The sequence below is a fragment of the Brassica rapa genome, chromosome A01 (genome assembly GCF_000309985.2).
Source record: "Brassica rapa cultivar Chiifu-401-42 chromosome A01, CAAS_Brap_v3.01, whole genome shotgun sequence".
In the NCBI taxonomy this organism is placed as follows: Eukaryota; Viridiplantae; Streptophyta; class Magnoliopsida; order Brassicales; family Brassicaceae; genus Brassica; species Brassica rapa.
In genome coordinates, this window is record NC_024795.2 from 746,400 (window position 1) to 764,863 (window position 18,464).

General features: G+C 31.0%; 2 protein-coding genes across 2 annotated transcripts; both read right to left on the reverse strand.

Moving 5' to 3' along the window:
- Nucleotides 1–670: 670 nt before the first annotated feature.
- LOC103860817 (cytochrome P450 81F3) lies at nucleotides 671–13,014 on the reverse strand. The gene is made up of 2 exons (XM_009138521.3): nucleotides 6,367–13,014; nucleotides 671–5,778 (listed from the first exon to the last, which is right to left on the reverse strand). The coding sequence occupies exons 1-2, from the start codon at nucleotides 7,240–7,242 to the stop codon at nucleotides 5,155–5,157; spliced, it is 1,500 nt and encodes a 499-aa protein (XP_009136769.1). The 5' UTR covers nucleotides 7,243–13,014; the 3' UTR covers nucleotides 671–5,154.
- Nucleotides 13,015–14,734: 1,720 nt separating this feature from the next.
- Nucleotides 14,735–18,288, reverse strand: LOC103848751 (indole-3-acetic acid-amido synthetase GH3.2). Its single transcript, XM_009125585.2, has 3 exons — nucleotides 16,693–18,288; nucleotides 16,375–16,476; nucleotides 14,735–16,260 (listed from the first exon to the last, which is right to left on the reverse strand). Exons 1-3 carry the CDS (start codon nucleotides 17,001–17,003, stop codon nucleotides 14,910–14,912), a joined length of 1,764 nt encoding a protein of 587 aa, XP_009123833.1. The 5' UTR covers nucleotides 17,004–18,288; the 3' UTR covers nucleotides 14,735–14,909.
- Between the last annotated feature and the right edge of the window lie 176 nt (nucleotides 18,289–18,464).

Here is an 18,464-nt window from a genome sequence, read left to right on the forward strand (position 1 = left end):
AAAATATATAAAAGAATATAAAATATAATTATAAAACATTGGTTGTACGTAACTTGTTTTTAGTACCTTTTCCTATAAAGAATATACTCAATAATAGAAATGATTATTTGTGGAATATAAAAATTTAATGATGGATGAAATAGAATAAAACCGAACTTAATGAAGTAGTAAATTCTATACATTTCACTTATTTACGAAGTTTTAAGATTTTGAAGAAAAATATATTTTTACAAAGAATTTAATTTTTGTTTCATTCCCTAGTGGAATATGTGGAGCTTTTTTAATAATGTTTTCTTGTAATTAATAAATATTTAATGGTATTCTATGGAGTAGTAGTGCCTCTCAAATAGTGTCGTTCCACAAAATACCATTTTATATAGTTATAGTTTTTTTATGATTTAAAATGCTTATGAATGAGATGAAATAAAATGTAATGAAAATCCATTTTTTATTTTATAATTTCATGATTCAATTCCTTTACATTCGTTTTTATTAATGTATAATATTTTAAAAATTGATTACCAATCTAAGTTTTACAATACTTAAATTGCGGTTTTATTAAAATGTTTTTCTCGTGTCGGCATCAAAAACAACATTTATGGTTTCTTCTATGTTTCGACTTTCATGCCTTTTCTGGATTGAAGTTGTATTGATTTTAAAACATTTTTTTGGTGTAAATTGGTTTTTAAACATGTTATCCTTTTACGTTTGAAATTGCTTTTCATTTTCTGCGGTGTCTTTCAGTAAAAGCCGTACTGGCGTAAATATTATTTTCATCATAATAACATGATAACTATTGAAATCATTTGAATTTATCACGATTAATAAGCATGGTACACGTTTTACTAAAATAATAAAGAAAAATATATAATGCGTCGTTGGTGTGAATTAAGAACGATAAAAGTTCTGACTAAAATGTGGTAAATACTAGATAAACGAAGCTTGACGGAAATCCTCGGCCCAAGCAAATGACAATGGAGTATGGATATAGTTATATAGTTATACTTTTAATAAAAAGTAGTTCTGTGCGGCTGAATAAGCAAATGACAATGGAGTATGTCTGAGTATTCTCTTATACAGTACAAGCCAGAAGGAGTCAGCTATGAATAGTGCGTAGATTTTCAAAAAAAAAATTCTTAAAATTCGCAGTTTGGAATTAATCCAACAAAATCACTTAAAGATGTATAAATCTCCACAAAACTTACCAAATTAGTAAAGAAATAAATATTTTAATAATATATGAAAACGAGGAAATCGGCCGACGAAAGAAAACCATTTAAAGCAAGGATTTTTACCAGGGTAAATAACGAAATCTCTGACCTTTTATATATGCTTTATTAGCTGGTCTAATGGGTTTCGATTACAAACTGAACGAAGTTTTTTTTATCAACAAGTATATTATTGTATAATCCAAGTTTGAAACATTATTTTGACTAATCCTAAATGATAGCCGCATTGTTTATACTTTATAGTGTATGAGGCGAAGCCAAAATTTAGACTAATCAAATAGTAACTTTTTTGTTTCTAGTAAAAATCAAATTCAGAAGATTTATATTATATCATAAATCTTTTACAATAAACTACCACTTTTACATTATTTTTGACCATTTTATCTTTGTTTTATTTGATACAATACACAAATAATTTCTAAAACATTCACGACTAAAATTTTCACCAAATATCTAGATATTAATATATTTAGAAATAAAAATGAAGAAATATACTAAAATCGGTTCTTCTTTCAGAAATTCCACTAGATACTATAACAAAACTTTTTATTCTTAAATTTAATTATTTAGCTAATGAAATTAAAACTATTAATATTATACTTGTGAGATATTTCTAATGGGTATTTCATCATTGATAATGCTCTCGGAACCATCTATTTTTTGTTTATTGATACTATATTTTTTTTTTAACTGATTCCAATCGGCTTTTACTTCAAAGAAATGGATATTCACAGGATCATCTTACTCTTCTCCAACTAACCAACCATTTAGCGATGTAGACTAGATTTTAATGTTATTATAAATTATGCTATCATACCTCTCTTTTTTTGTAACACTAAATTTTGCTATCATACCTCACAAGTCACAACACGTAAATCACGTGTTCCCGATATCGAAGCTTAGCCAGGGGCGCAGACACACACACGAGGTAGCATGGTCAGCTGACCCACTACGTTTTTTGCTTTTTCTCTCTCTTTGAGAGAATACGAACAAAGCTCCTTAATAATATATTCATAATATATTAATATTATATTATATCTTCTTAACTACTGAATGCAATAATATTTCCAAAGCAATGCAAGTGTGTCAAAAATTATAGTTTGCACTACTTATTAGAGACTGATTTTGAGGTCTAAAAGAAATTGAAAAGTTAATTTGAAAAAATAAACATAAATAGTAGTTTTATTAAAATGTGCATCATGTTAAGTCTGATGAATTTTCAACCTAAAATCAATCAGTGATAAATGTAGTGGTTTATCTATCTTTTTTTTTATTTAAAAAAAATTAAAAATATATATTAATCATCCCGATAACGGATATTGAGGTTCAATTACAAGCCCGACAAAAATTTCCCAAAATCAAAACATAACGGGTATTAATTAGTAGTCTATCTATCTTATATATTAGTAAAGATTATTTCTAACTATCGATGTGGAAAATTTGTTTCTTGTACGCCAATCATTTTTGTTTGACGTAAAATTAAAATTTCACCATGTTAGTTTAGATGGACTTCTAATCTTAAACTAATTAATGATAAATGAAATGGTCCATCCATGTTATACACCAATTTTCTTTATTAGACATAAAAGTTGAAATCTTCGTTGTTTTGTGTAACTGTGTATGGTTAGTTAGAGTAGAGATAGTTGACAGATCTGAATCTTGCATGGGAAACGTGCGGATAATACACATAGAATACTGATACTCGCTGCAGTCGAAGTGTTGTTGCTTTCTTCTTCTTCTTTTTTGGTAAGAGGTGTTGTTACTTTTGTTTAGTAAGAGATGTAAAAAAAAGTCTGGTAGGAAGATTTTTTTTTTAATAACCGTGGAGACCACAAACGCTTTCTAGATTTAAAGATTCTTTTTTTGTATTTTCAATGCATATTTTGTCAATTAATAATGATTAATACAATTTTTTTAAAAAATTAATTGTACTTATTAAATTATTATTGGTTTAGATTGATTAGAAAAATATAATCACAAAAAATTATGCATTTATTACATGTATTATTAATATGTGTGAAAGTCTAAAATATGTATCATATTGGAATGGAAAAAGTATTTGAGTATGCAACTAATCCATCAATATAACACGGCTAGCGATCAAAGTTAAGCTCCAGTTAGAATCCTTATAAAAGGTTATCAAACTGATAAACAAGACTGCGTCATTTTTTTTTGGACAACAAGACTGCATCATTTAGTTTAGCAATTCTAATCTCAGGATATATTTTGAACAAAACAAAAATCTCAGAATATAATAACACAGCAGGTATATTAGTGTAATAGAAATAGTTGAAAAAGATCTAGTCTAACCTAAGTAATGGGTGTTTACTAATTTTCATTTCAAAAAATTATCCTGTAAATCCAAATTAGGAATCAAATTTTCTCAAATAGAATTGCTTACCATTTCATTTAGGAAAATAATTAAAAAATCATCAAATTCGACATTGGGTCAACAAGTTTCAAATATCTATTGACTATTAAGGGTCTTTTTTAACACAGACTATTAAGTCTACAAAGCATAATTCTGAAAGGAGAAAATCAAAGAGAATAATCTTTTTAAATAGCCCAAAAGTCCAACACCAAACCTATAACCCAAGCAGCCCAAAAGACAAACTCTAGAACCCAAAACATCATACTCCATTCGATCTTTGTGGGAATGGACTATGAAGGGGAATCGTACCAATGAGACCAGATACGGGAGTCGACCCTAATCAATAGTGATGAAATCTTTTTACCGTAAGAACCGGTTTACTACCTTCGAGGATGTAGCAGAAAACCGCAATATTTAACGGAAGAGAGGGCTTGAATTTGGTGAAATCAAATCTTGATTGAGAATTTGATGCCGAGAATCCTAGTTTGACTGACTTTTACATGAAGAGAATCCAACACCCTTATTTTACTAACTGGGTCTTAAAACAGATGTCAAAAATAATGGTAGATCTAGCCTTTCCTTTGTTCCAAAGAGTTTGCTAGATGGTTTCCCCACCAACTTTGTAGTCGTTTCTGCAACTTCATATTATCCTTCTTTTTCAAACCACATAGCAAATCCCAAGACTTCAGAAATGTGCCAACATATTCTTTTTCTAGATATAAATCACTTTTTCCGTCAAAAAAAAATTCCATTGTAATCTTTAAGAAGGCGTGACGAGTGAATTGATGGACCCTTGCTTCTTTTGATACCAATTTGTTAGGTTTAAGCTAGAGTTACTAACACTAAAGCCTCGTAAAAATTATTTTTTGATTATGAGATATGACACCGAAAGGGAACATGTTCGAGAATAAATGAGAAAACGATCAAACGAACTTGGATACTAAAGTAAACATTCTACATTTCGTTAAAAACATTCCCAGATACCCACTAGATTATTCATTGCGTAGAATTTAAATATTTCTTCCGTTCCATAAGATTTTTAAAAAATATTATTCTAAACAAAACTTTACAAGCAACATTAGGTTAAATGTTTAATATATCTTATCCTAACTTTTACATGCATGGGCTCGTAGAATTTTGATTAACTTAGCCTAAACTAAAGATGGCAAAAACAAGTTGGCATAGAGAGCCAGAGAGGGGTACCAACAATGCATTTTCACTTGGATCCACGATTTTTGTACATACTTCTTTACTATTTCGGATTCTTTTCTAAGGAAAAATGTAAAAGAAAGGCTCAACTCTGAATGTATCACCATAAAAGATTTTTTTATTAAAATATATAAATAGCTAGCTCAGAAACATAGCATCCCAACACCAAAGAACAAAAAAAGAATAAGAATACAAATATAAGAGAACACAGAAGAGTTTTTAGTATCAAAACTCATAATAAAAGAAGCATTTTGTGTGCACAGCACCTTAAACCAACAAAATTTTCAATGCATTAGAGAGCATTCTAACATGGCAAAACGCAGATTATTCCATTCGTTCGAGCATTCATGCACCTTCTAAATGGGCCCGAAGTTTATTCATAATGGGCCGAGAACGACACAAGGCACGTAAAGGCTCTTTCTTACGCATTGCCATCCCCGGAGTTTCCGTCATATCGATCTTTTCGCCGTTGACTTTTTCCCAGTCAAAGCACTGAATCAATGATCCTAACGCCAACGTCACGATCCTTTGCCCTAGTCCTGCTCCAGGACACGATCTCCTTCCATTACCAAACGGCATCAGCTTATGAACGTCTTCTCCTCCGCTGTTAAACCTTTCCGGTTTAAACTTCTCCGGTTCGCTCCAGAGACTTGGATCTCTGTGTATAGCCCATGCGTTCACCATTACCATTGTGCCACGTGGCACGTCGTATCCTCCGACTTTGATATCTTCCATCGGTGATCTCGGCACCAAAAGCGGTGCGGCAGGGTATAGCCGAAATGTTTCCGACACTATGTTTTGAAGGTAAGGCAAGTTCGCTAGGTCTGGTTCGTCGATCAAACGGTCTTGTCCGATTTTCTCGTGGATCTCCTGTTTTGCTTTTTCCATTGACTCTGGATGATTTAATAAACACGCCATCGCCCACTCTAGTGTCACAGCGGAGGTATCTGTTCCGGCGATCATCATGCCCTGTTTCGTACATAATTGAAATTTTACATAAATATTCATTTTATAGAGTTAACTGGAGACTGAACCAGAACCAGATCAAATTTGAAACTATATCAAAAAGTAGGTTTTGAAAATATAAATCTAATATATGTGGTTGTGGGTCTTTTGACAGAACGCGTGCGCCATAACGATCGACTTAAACATGCATGCAGCCACATATATATTGAGACAAAGAAGAATACTCTAGCTAAGGCCTTTGATAGTGGTCGTGAAAGAACATGTGAGACATAACGACTAAAACAATCAAGTACAACCAGACAGAATAATACTCTAGCTCTTGTACCGAGTGTATTGCATTTCCCAACGGAATTTATAACATTATAATTATATGAAAAAATAGAAGAAAGAGGGTTAAAATATCATTTGTAGTACTGTTAGATCCCCCACAAAATTTTGTTTTATGTGTTTAAGTGGTTTTGGTTTTCTAAAAGCATTAAAATCAGATCAAATATTTGAATTTTTAAAATACTAGTAGTAATATTTACTAGCTTAAATACACAAGTTGAGAAACTTAGGGATGTGGATGCATTAATATTTGTTACTACTTACCAGCATAAGGCCTTTGATAGTGACGTCAGTGTAATACTCTGGCTCTTGTTGTTGCAACGTGAGCAAATGGTTGACCATAGTGTTACCGTCTTTGTCTCTTCTACACTCATCGAGCAAACGCTGCAAGATATCATCCATGGCTTCTCCAACAGCTTTCACTTTCTTCTCAAAGCTCCCTCCGAATATTTTGAGGAAAGGCAAGTAATCTCCGGGATGCCTCGCACCGCTACAATCGTTAACGTCGGCGACGAGTTTCTTGAAAAGATTCGCTTCTTCCTCGTTATGGACCTCGTCTCCGTAATATCTCTTCCCCGTGACCATCCTCACGATGTTGTTGAACGTTAGGTCGGACAAGAGCGGTTCCAGCTCGATCTCTTTGTTGGCCACCTCACGTGAGAGGCGCGTGAGCATGCGGCGGATCTCGTCTTTACGGATGTGGAGGAAGTTGGTGAGACGGTTCGAGGAGAGGATTTCGAGGGAGCATATGCGGCGGAGGTTGCGCCAGTGGTCGCCGTAAGGAGAGGTTCCGACGGTTGTGTAGTTGTATGCGACGTACTTTGCAGTTAGGAAACAAGGGCGGTTTGATAGAAGGACGTCGTTTTGGCCCGTGAAGCATTCTGTTGCGAGTGAGGAGGAGGAGATCACGACGGTGCGGCGGGAGCCGAATCTCAGGGAGAATATTGGGCCGTGGGTTTTCGAGAGGCGTTGGAAGAGGCGGTGAACCGGGGGTTTGAGGAGGTGGTGGTGGCCGAGGATGGGGAGAGAGTAAGGCGGAGAAGGCGGGAGGTTGAAACGCTGCGTTTTGGAGGTGAATATGAATTTGTAAGCTAAGAGAAAGAGAGCCAACGGGAGAACAATCACATAGTAAAACATCATCTTCTTGTTTTCTCCTCTAAGGAGATTGTTAGTGATTGCGTCGTGGAAATTATGAGATTGATACTTCCACGTTATGGTATTTATAGAAAAGTTTTTTTCTTTTGTAACTATAGAAAAGTATTTATGACAGACTGGATCTTGAACTTGATCATGTATTTTTTCTTTAATGTTCTACGGTGTTTATTTATTGTGATGAGGAATGAGGATATCCCATAGGATTGTTTGTTTGTTTTTTACTCGAAACACGTCCTAGGCGTAAAGTATTAGAACAGATAGACAATTGTTTAGTAGTCAGGTGAACATTTTGTTTCTGCTCTCTTTTTGTCTTTTGGTAAGTTAAGAAGGACGTACAGGTGTAGCATGTAAGAACAAAAACAGTTGAATTGGTATGTCCAAAAAAAAAATGTATATTGAAAAAGATTTCAGGTTGCAACTGGATTACTCATTTTTTGGGAATGATTTAGAATGATCAATTTTATTGATTCTATAACAGAATTTACCGGTTAACGTGAATTGTTAACATGAAATGTTCATTCAATTAATTCAAAAAACAATCTAAACAAAATACAAAACAAAATATTTCAAAACAATTTTGATATGAAATAAATGGAACGAATCTATTTCATTTTTTAACTACATTCCATTCTCTTATTCCATACTTCTTATTCCATTTATTTAGTTTTAATCAGTAAAACACTAGTAAAGACGTGCACGTGGAGTCGAAGAAGAATTGGTAAGCTACGAGAATTTGGAGGTGAAGAAGAATTAACTAATTATATACTCTTTCTACTTCACAGCAAATAATGTGTCAAAAAGCTGCATACAGATTAAATCACAAAATATTATTTATTTTATAAGTTAAAACAATTCACCTAATAATCAAAAACACTTCAAAATTATAATGGTATAAGGAATTTTAGTCCTACACTAAAAATATAAAAACCACTTCAGTTGAAACATATTTAGGTTCATGAATCACTTTTTGTGAAATATAAAGTACATTAGATATATTTGATTGGTATGTCTATGTCAGTTGAACAGTATATAATGAAAAAAAAATATAAAATGAAAAGAATCGAACATCAAAAAAAAATAATAGATAGATAGTTTATTTTTTTTAGTCGTATTTCTATCATGCGCACAATATATTGTTGCATCTGGATGTGTCTTAAATTGTATAAGTAAAAGCGAAATTTATTTTCTATAAATAAGTATGTATTCCTATAGAGAATGAAAATCGGGTTTTTAAAGCTGTTATAAATACAGATCTAAGAGTTTATAAGATTATTCAATTCACATAATAAGAAATCTTAAAGAGGTATTTGCCTCAATTCGTTTTGATCTTTTTTTTGTTTTCTTCAAAGTTGATTCGCGTAGCAGACTAAATTTTCAACATAATAACGTATATGAAAACTTGGTGAATGTTCTTAATGATAACATAAGTAGCATAATCTTCATATAATTTTCCTTTACTTGCTGTTTTATTTATTGAAAGAGGATACTCTTAAAGAATACTTTTAAAAAATAGAATAAAATATCTAAGACTCATAAAAATAAAACCTAAAAGTTAAAATTACTGATTTCTCTTTTTTTTTGTATTGCTTTATTGTTAGCTAAGAAGGATAGGTATATGTGTGAGAACAAGGAAAAATAAAAGAAAACCGTTGGGTTCGGTAAGAAACCCCAAAAGTTGGGTACAATAAATAAACACATTTTTTCTCAAAAATAAAAATAAAAATAAACACAATTTTTGGAAATGCAATGTTGAGTGAATACTATGATATCTCATGATAGGAGCTCTATTCTTATAAAATAATAAAAAGAAATAAAAAAACGAGGAGAGAAGCAAGAAAAAGTGGAGAGACGTACCGGCAAGAAAAAACTTATAACAGTAGCTAGAGAAACTTTTTCATATGTGTTACCATTTCAATGGTTCATTTTTGTTTAAACTTTATTTAAATTACTTAATAATAGTAATATAATATGTGCATAATAGTTAAGGTAGATAATGATGCTTTTAGACCATGATTAACTTCAATCTTTTAATTAGAATTTTTAGTTTCGGATAAGAGACGGTTCTTAACTATTCTTATATTTTAACTAAGAAAATCTAAAAACCGTCTTTTAAATAAAATATATATAAGAGCTGTCTCTTAGCCGAAAAGTGTAAAAAAATAAAAAACAAAAAAATGTTAAATCAAGAATTAAGAACTCCGGCTAAGAAACCGAAGTTAATCATGCCATGCCCTTAACAGGACCTTTAGCTATTTAGTCAGTCGTCAGTCGTCACTCGTCCGTATTCAGTGTCACTAACTTGTGACACTGTAATAAATATCCAAAACACTTTTATGAACAGGGTCCAACCCACCTCCCTTGTTGGAGTTGTAGACAAAAATAATGCAGTTAGTGTTGTTTTGCTGCTTTGTCATAATCAAAGAAAATATTGATTCTTTTTGTGGGTTCTTAATTATTCATTTATGCTCCACGAAGCATTTGTGTTCGTTTAATTTTATTCAAATTCGTTAAAGATAATTTTAATATTAATCTTTCAAGCATATGCATTGATTCGCATAGAAAAAATGTGCACTGAATTGTTTCATATGGGAATAGTCTATCCATTTTATATATTAAAAAAAAAATTACCATTTTATATATTAAAAAAGGAATTACAATTTTATATATTAAAAAAATTAACATTTTTTACCTATAACACATGTCATTACAAGAATAATTCTTAGAATTACTAGAAAATTAAATTGATATATCTAAACATATACTGTAGTTTTCATTATACTAATCATAATTTAATTATTAATGTATAAAATGATATTTTTTTATTTTTTTCCTTAAATAAAAGCTACGAAATTACCTAATATGATCAAAATATATATTGCAGTTAATCGTTTTGAGTAATAAAAATTTGGTAGCAACTTTTATATCTTTCATCATTTTTATTAATTTTATATTATTAAAATAAATTAAACAACCATATTCACCATATCAAAAAAATTAGTTTTATTCAATATGTTATATTTTGAATTTAAAAAGCGACTTTAAATTACTAAAATTGTTAAAAATTTCACATTTAAAAATTTGTAATCAATAGTTTAAATTTTTGTTATAACAAGATACAAATGATAATAAAACTATATGAACAGAATTCCCATTTAATAAATATTCATATTAAAAGTATATATATATATATTAACATTGTTTAAGTTAAATTATATACCATATAAAAATAAATATTTTAGTTCTTAAAGTTTCATTGAACAAGTATTGGAACTTAATATTTTGCTTCTGCAATTTGCATTGAATTTTTAAATACAATTATAAAATTTTAAAAGTCCACATTAAAATTTTGTTTTCAGCAATATACACTTTTTTGTTATAAAAATACAAATGATCATAAAATCATAGTCTTATTTAATATATAACCATATTAAAAGTATACTATATATGTATATTAATATCATTTAAATTTAACTATATAGCATATAAAATAAGTAAATATGTTTTTTTTGGTTTATTTATCATTAAAAAAGGTTTATTTTGATTAATGTGTATGTGCCTATTTAATTATATATAATAGTTACTTATCTCTCAATTATTTAATATATATTTATTATTTTATATATTTTATGATATGTGAAAATGCAAAATAAATAACAGTGTAAGTAAAAAAATTTGTATATTGAATGTTCATTCCACGAAAGTACGGCTTTTAACCTTGTTTATATATATTTCAAGAGCTACGTACATGTCCAGAAAATAGTAGTTTGGTTTTTTTTTAACACTGATTTATTATGATCTTACAATTATGATATAGGAAGATTACATAGACGATTTGACAACCGACAATAGTAGTTTGGTTTATGTATATAACAAAAGGGTTTTGTTTGTGTAAAATCAAACAAACCAAATATTTTAAACAATGTGTACGTCTAACGGCTCTATACATATATGTTAACTTTGAAGATTAAAATTTTTAGATACAGTTTTGACGTGTATAATACCAAATGATTATTTTTTGTATATTGAAAATTAACAAGCTACATATTCCCCCATTTTTCTTGCGGATGGCCTTTTTATTGGTTTCCACTATCATTACTAAGATCTGCTGGTTGTCTAGTTACTTCTCTATTCTTTCCTGATTTCTAAACTAACTCATTAATATTAACATGGTCGTGTTATTAGGATGTTTGGAATATACTCAATGAGATGATATTATACAAGTGACCATGATGTTATTATACAAGTGCCCATAACTCCAAACAATTTAATATTGAATTAATCAGAAAATCCCCATGATCTTATCATTATCCCGCCGGTGAAAGATATTTTGATTTGAAAAAGATTTGGGTTATCACATTTGTATCCATTAATAACAATATAAAATTAGTGTTGACTATAGTAGTTATAAAATAATATTGATCTCCATCACCAAAATTATAAATACAAATATCAAATTGATATATTCGATATTGTCTGTAGTTGAGATATGTTTTAGATACGTAAATGTGACATATTTGTCCATTGTTAATTTCTTTAGCTGTAAGAAGAATCTATTCGGAATTTCGGACTATATAAACTTTAGTTATGGCCTAATGATAAGGTTGTGGAATTTTTGTTTACCGAAACACACATTCATCGATATCCATAATTCACATTTTTTTTTGTGATTGCATCATATACAATAAAAATTCTATAAATTAATAATGTTGGAACTATAATATTTTATTAATTTATAGAATTATTAAGTTATAAAAAAAATATTTCTAGATTTTTTATTTAAAATATAATTTTTCTAAAATAATAAAAATATTTGATTTAACCGTATGTATTAATTAAAATTTTCAAATGTGACTTTCATATGGCTTGATTATATGATTTGATGTATATAAAATATGTTGACTAGAATTTAAATCTGGTTTTAGATATAATTTTAGTAAATATCATCAAAATATATTGAAATATTAAGATAATATAAAAGTAATGTTATTATAAATTTAAAACAAATAATCCAATGCTTTGTTTAAATTATATATCCATATAAATTATTAATTTATGATTATAATGGGATTATAAATTTATATAATTTTTCTTAAAATTCTTATTTTATTATTTAATCGATTTGTGTCATATTTTGAACCAGATCAATTTAAGATCAGAATTTTTTTCAATTTACTGTGTTTATTAATTTTTCGAGTAGCAATCTATAGAATATCTACTGTATTTGGATCTTTGATATATTTGTGTAAACAAAAACATTGTTACGGTTGGATAAATGCGCTTAGTGTACTGCCAAGTAATAGTAGATTTATCCTTGGGTGAACATTTTATCTGTAAATTTTAATTTGATTCGCTATTCATTTCATTTAATCTAAAAATTTAAATATTTGTAATTTTTCTGAGCAAATTAATAATAAAATCAATATCCGTTAAAAAAAAGGTACATCACAAGTACTATAATTTTCAGGGTGGATTTCAGATCCGCACAGACTTTTATAAAAATAGTTGTAAATCTTATATATTAAAACAGAAGTCACAACTTTGATTCATGTGTGATTTTTTTTTTAAAATGGACCTAATGAACATATTCCTAGAAAATCATATTATATTTAATGTCTAATCTTATCATTTAAATTTTAGGCCTACCAGAAATTTATATTGGGCTATCAGTAATTGGATTTAAACAATAGATGATACATTTTCTCAAAAAAATAAAATAATAGATGATACATTGGATTTATAGATAGTATAAATTAAAAAGATATAATTTAATGTTGTAATACTATACCTCCATATGTTAATTATTTAAATATTTTTCGATGGTAAATTTTAAAATTATAAAGATTTTTTTAAATAACAAAAATCATATTATCTAACAATGATTAATCTTTATTACCTTAAACCAATGAAAACAAATTAACTATATAGTTTATTTTAAAAATTAAACAAAAACTAAATGCTTAATTATTTACTTGATAATATAAATCTATGAAGCGAAAAGTTTAATTTTTTAAAAACTTTCTAAATTTGTGAAATGTTGCAATATTTTTGAATGTGACAATAAAACAATATTTTACTAATCTTTGTATATATAGTTACGATTTTAATAATGAAATAATAATCCTAAAATATATATATGTAAAAGAAGATACAAATACGTGTGAAAGTTTGAAACAATCTATTCAATGAAAAAATATATTGTATACTTATTATGTTTTAAAAAATTAATAGACACATATATATTATAATATATACAAATTTAGAATTGAAAACAAAATGTTTATATAAAATAAATGAAAACAAAAACTCGCGCGGTTGCGCAGGTCGAGATCTAGTCTATATTAAATATAGAGTTTAAAGTATATAAGTTGTCGACAAAAAAAACAATTTATATAACTAATATTTTAACATATATCTTTATTATTTATAAAAAAATTAAGAAAGGAATATAATCTTTATAAATACAACAATTTTTTTTCTTAAATTTTCTGATTTATAGTTAATTTCAAAATTACGCAACATATAGTTTCACTAATAATTTATTTTATATTATAAATTACTTTTTGAAAAATAAACTTGTATATTTTTTTGTATATTTACTTGTATTGTATAGTTTTCTTTATTATTTATAAAAAAAATTAAGAAAGGAATATAATCTTTATAAATACAACAATTTTTTTTCTTAAATTTTCTGATTTATAAAAATATTTAATTTCAAAATTTACGCAACATATAGTTTCACTAATAATTTATTTTATATTATAAAGTATTTTTTGAAAAATAAACTTGTATAGTATTTTGTACATTTACTTGTATTGTATATAATGATAAGATATCCTTAAATATCCGTAAATATATCCATAAATACAAAGAAAATCATAAATGCTAAAAAATTATAGTATTATTCACTGTGCCTAATAGAAAATTTTATCCCCATATAAGTTTATATATTAATTCAATATTAATTTATGTTTTTAATATATTAAGCTGTTGACATACTATTAGGCTTCATTTTGGAATGGGCCGATTGATTGACTGGACTGGACTTTAAGTTGTTCAATAATAATTTTTTGGGTTTAGTCGAGTTTTAGCAAATTCGCGTGACATAAAGTGCTAAATAATTAGAGCACAAAGATTTGATTTTGGATGAAACATGTCAAATCGATGAGCTTGTCTGCTGAAGTGCCGATTGTTTGAAACTAGGAGTATTTACATATACGCTCACTACAATCATAAGAAAACTAAACTAGATGATTTTGTGCATATATTACTTTTTTAATGACTTCAAAAATTTGAGTGAAAATTTTGTTACAGTTTGATTATTTTAATGTTGTTTATTTCTGTTTGGTTTTACAAATTCTATAACTGTATTAAAGCCACAATATTAAATATTTTCAGGTACTTATTTTGAAATACTGAAAACTGGAGATATTTTAAGTAAACTATTTATTAGCTGGATTCCGACAGAAGTGAAAGGAAAAAAAAAAACAGCATCAGTACAGTACGTAATTCAAATTTTATTGTACGATTCGATTCACAAACCCCAAAAGTTAACAACATAATAAGAAAACTAGGACAATAGTCTTAAGAGTCGCAAACATATCTTTCTGCTAGGATCGCACCGCAATGTGCACAAAGAGTTTCGTAAGCCTCATCTAACGACGTCGTTCTGGCGACCAATGCGGCAACGAAGGGCTGAAATGAGCAGACACAACCCTAGAGTCAAGCAGCTCCATGATCGGCGTGAAGCTCACGCACCTCGGGACTTTATACTGATTAATCGAAGCCCCTCTCGAGATTGCATAGTCCATGAGCTCCTCAAACGTACCGCTCTGCACCACACGTATCTCCAACGGACCAATCGACTTATCCGCGACACGGCTCTGCCTATAAACCGAGTTGAGAGACTCCTCCATCTCCAAACAGCACTTAGCCATGACGTCATCGCCAGGAACCGCGTTGGTTAGCTCCCAGTAGATCACGTAGTGGCCCGGTATGGTCTTCGTGTCCGCGTAGCTAGTGTACTCGATCACACGCGTTCCTTGCGCCGCAAACAACTTAGACGCATTCTCCACGGCCTTCTGCAGCTCGGCCTCGTCAGTTTTATCGGACTCGATGCTCAGCAAAACGTTCTTCCTCCTTATGAACTTGAACTGCGGAGCCGAGTTGTGGAACCCCGTGACGCGGAGCACGTCGCCGACTTTGTAACGGCAGAGCCCCGCGTAGGTCGTGATCACGAGCTCGTACTCTTTCCCTACTTCAACATCGGCCAGCTCCACGAGCTCGGTCTCATCTCCCGCTGCTCCGTCATGGGGGAGAAACTCGAAGTAGGCCATGTTGGGCATGATCGTGTAAGAAACCTCCGAGGGTTTACACATCGGTTTTAGGTTAATCCCGAAGTAACTTTCTGAGGAAGCGTACATCGTGCAAGCCATAGGTAACCCGCCGCTATAGTACTCTAGGGTTGGGATATACTGAGCCATGGCTCCGGTAACGATCACGTCGAGGTACTTCGTGTTGGGCCATATCTTAGTGACGATCCCTTCCCAGTTATCCTGCGAGCAAACCTCTACCAAGAACTCAGCGAGTTCCTGATCCGGTTTGGTCAAAATCTTCGACATGCGGTTTTTAATCGCATGGTCGGAGATTCTTGAACTTAGTGTTCCGGTTGAGATGTCACGAGCCAGCTCCTTCCAGTTGTTCTGGAGGAAGCTTATGGCGCGGAGGAGACCGGAGGCAAAGACTGCTCCGAGACGGAGGACGTCGTGGCGCATGAGCAGGCCGCATAGCATTTGAGCGTACATGCTTTGGGAGGAGTCGGAGCAGAGGATGGCTTCGTTGGGGCTTGTGTAGACGTTGTAGGGATCGTACGGGCGTCTCTTGAAGTGGTCGCTTTTGTAGTAACTGGTGAGAACCGGACGAGCCGGTAACCCACCCGGCGTCTTGGACTCCGACTTCACAAACAGGAAGTATAAGCCTTTGCCTTTGTCTAATCCCGGCACGTAGCTGTAATTAATCAAACATTTTTGGTTAATTTATTATAACAAAGAATAATTAAAGAAATTTTTTTTTTTTTGCTATGAATAGTTAAAGGAAATGTTTAAGAGTATTTGTACTAACAGATTCATCACGGGCATGAGAAGACTGTACAAAAGCTGACGCCGGTCTAAGTCTTCGTCAATTGTCGGCATTAATTTTCTTTCACCAGCAGATGTCCCAGAGCTGCATATACGTACAAAAATTATGCTATGGTCAACTATAATGATTTTATAAAAGTGCTATGATATTAACTATTGATAAAGTTGTCTTACTTTGTGACTATAATTATTTTATAAAAAATATGTTATTAACTATTGATAAAGTTGTCTTACTTTGTGAGTATAATCATTTTATAAAAAAATTATGTTATGAAATTAACTATTGATAAAGTTGTCTGACCTTGTGAGAAACTCGGTGATGGGGTGAGAAGACAAGATCGGAGAACGGTCACCGTTGGAAATACGTTGAATCTCCGGCTTTAAATCCTCGTAAGTCACCACGGGAACCTTGGTCTTGAATGTTTTTCGATCAGTGGAGCCATTAAGACCGAAACGTTTCAGATATTCGGTACCTGAGTTACGGCTGAGTATTTCTCCAAGAACCTTCTCCTGAACCGAGTCAGGGTTCCGTGTCATCTCCTCAATGAAACTGAGAGCCTTCACGTCTTTCTCAGAGGTCGTCCGAGATTGAAGAGGTGAATCAACAGCCATGATTGATCGAGTGTTTTCTTGTAAGAAAAGGGAACGTGTGTTTAATATTAGCAAATGCTTTACTCGTTTGATTGATGAGGATAACTCGGCGAAGAGTGGGTTGTATTTATAGGAGGGGAAGTGCCACGTAAGTGTTATCCACGTGGAAGTACGTGTGGGCCCGAGAGTACTTTGGTTAGATTATTTGACTTGATCTTTGTTTGTCACAGGGTTGTAGCCGAGACGGGGGACAAAAGGTACAGTAGACAAGTAATCTAATGTCAGTTTATGAAGACATAGAGGACCTACATGTCCCTGCCATGTAAGCGTTTACCGAAGTTTTGAGTTTTGTCTTTAGTGGTTAGGCGTCATTACGGACTTAAGTGGCTCGTTTTTCTTGTGACTCTTTTGTTGGTCGTCGATTAAGATGGTCAAATACTAATACGCTTTGCTTAGAACGCTAATAACGGAGTTACTAAATTAATCGTGATTAAGTAGTAGAATAATATGTAGCTTAGGGGACCACGGTGTTGTTTTGGAGGCAGTTAGTTGATACACTATGACGTAAAGTATTAATCTGTGTATGTTATTTAATTAGTACCAATATCATTGTTCTATAAATTAAGAAGAAACTTATAAAAGATTTCAAAATGTCTAAAACATATATTTCACGCGTGATTATGATCATATATGATTGGTGTCAATGGTGTGGTGTATATAAAACATTGGTTTACTGTTTAGCTAGCGTTTAAGATCGGATTTGGAGTTTGACTGATAGTACAAATATAATGCATAGATTCCTTGAATTCACATTCATCATATCTTTGTTTAGTATATCTTTAATCAATGCATAAGCAAACTCCTAGGACGGATGAGAATCCGGAATTGCAATCCTATGAAAAGATGTATCAAATTCACGTGTATGCATTGAGAGAAAAATTTAAACAAAAGTATAATGAACTAGGGTTTATAGTCAGTAAAAGAGAGATAAAAATATATTTAACAGTCACATTAGTCTGCTAGCTAGGTTTCTTCATGAAGCTGGCAACTATGTAATGTTATGATTAATTAACTATTTGTATATATAGTGTGAATGAGCTTTTATAGAAACTATAATATTTTAACAAAGGAGTGTTCATCGCAGTTAATAGTCAAACATATTGTAATATATATACGTAAGTTTAGTTTAAACCAATATATTAGCACCGTAAAAGCAAAGAATGGTCTGTATAGACATTTCGTTTGAGTTCATGATCGTCGCTCGAGCTGTACCCTCCCCAACTGGCTCCATTTAATTCCTAGGGTTTATTTCTTGTCTATTCTTATTGTTATTTTTTAGATAACAACGGTATTAAGTTATAGTACATTTTTTTCGAGACCTTGATCTTCCACTTCCAGCTGCCCAAGTTCTTCTAAACAAGTTGATCATTACTATCTTTTGTACGTTGTTAGCTCTCTTTTGTTTTCGCCATTCATCAACAC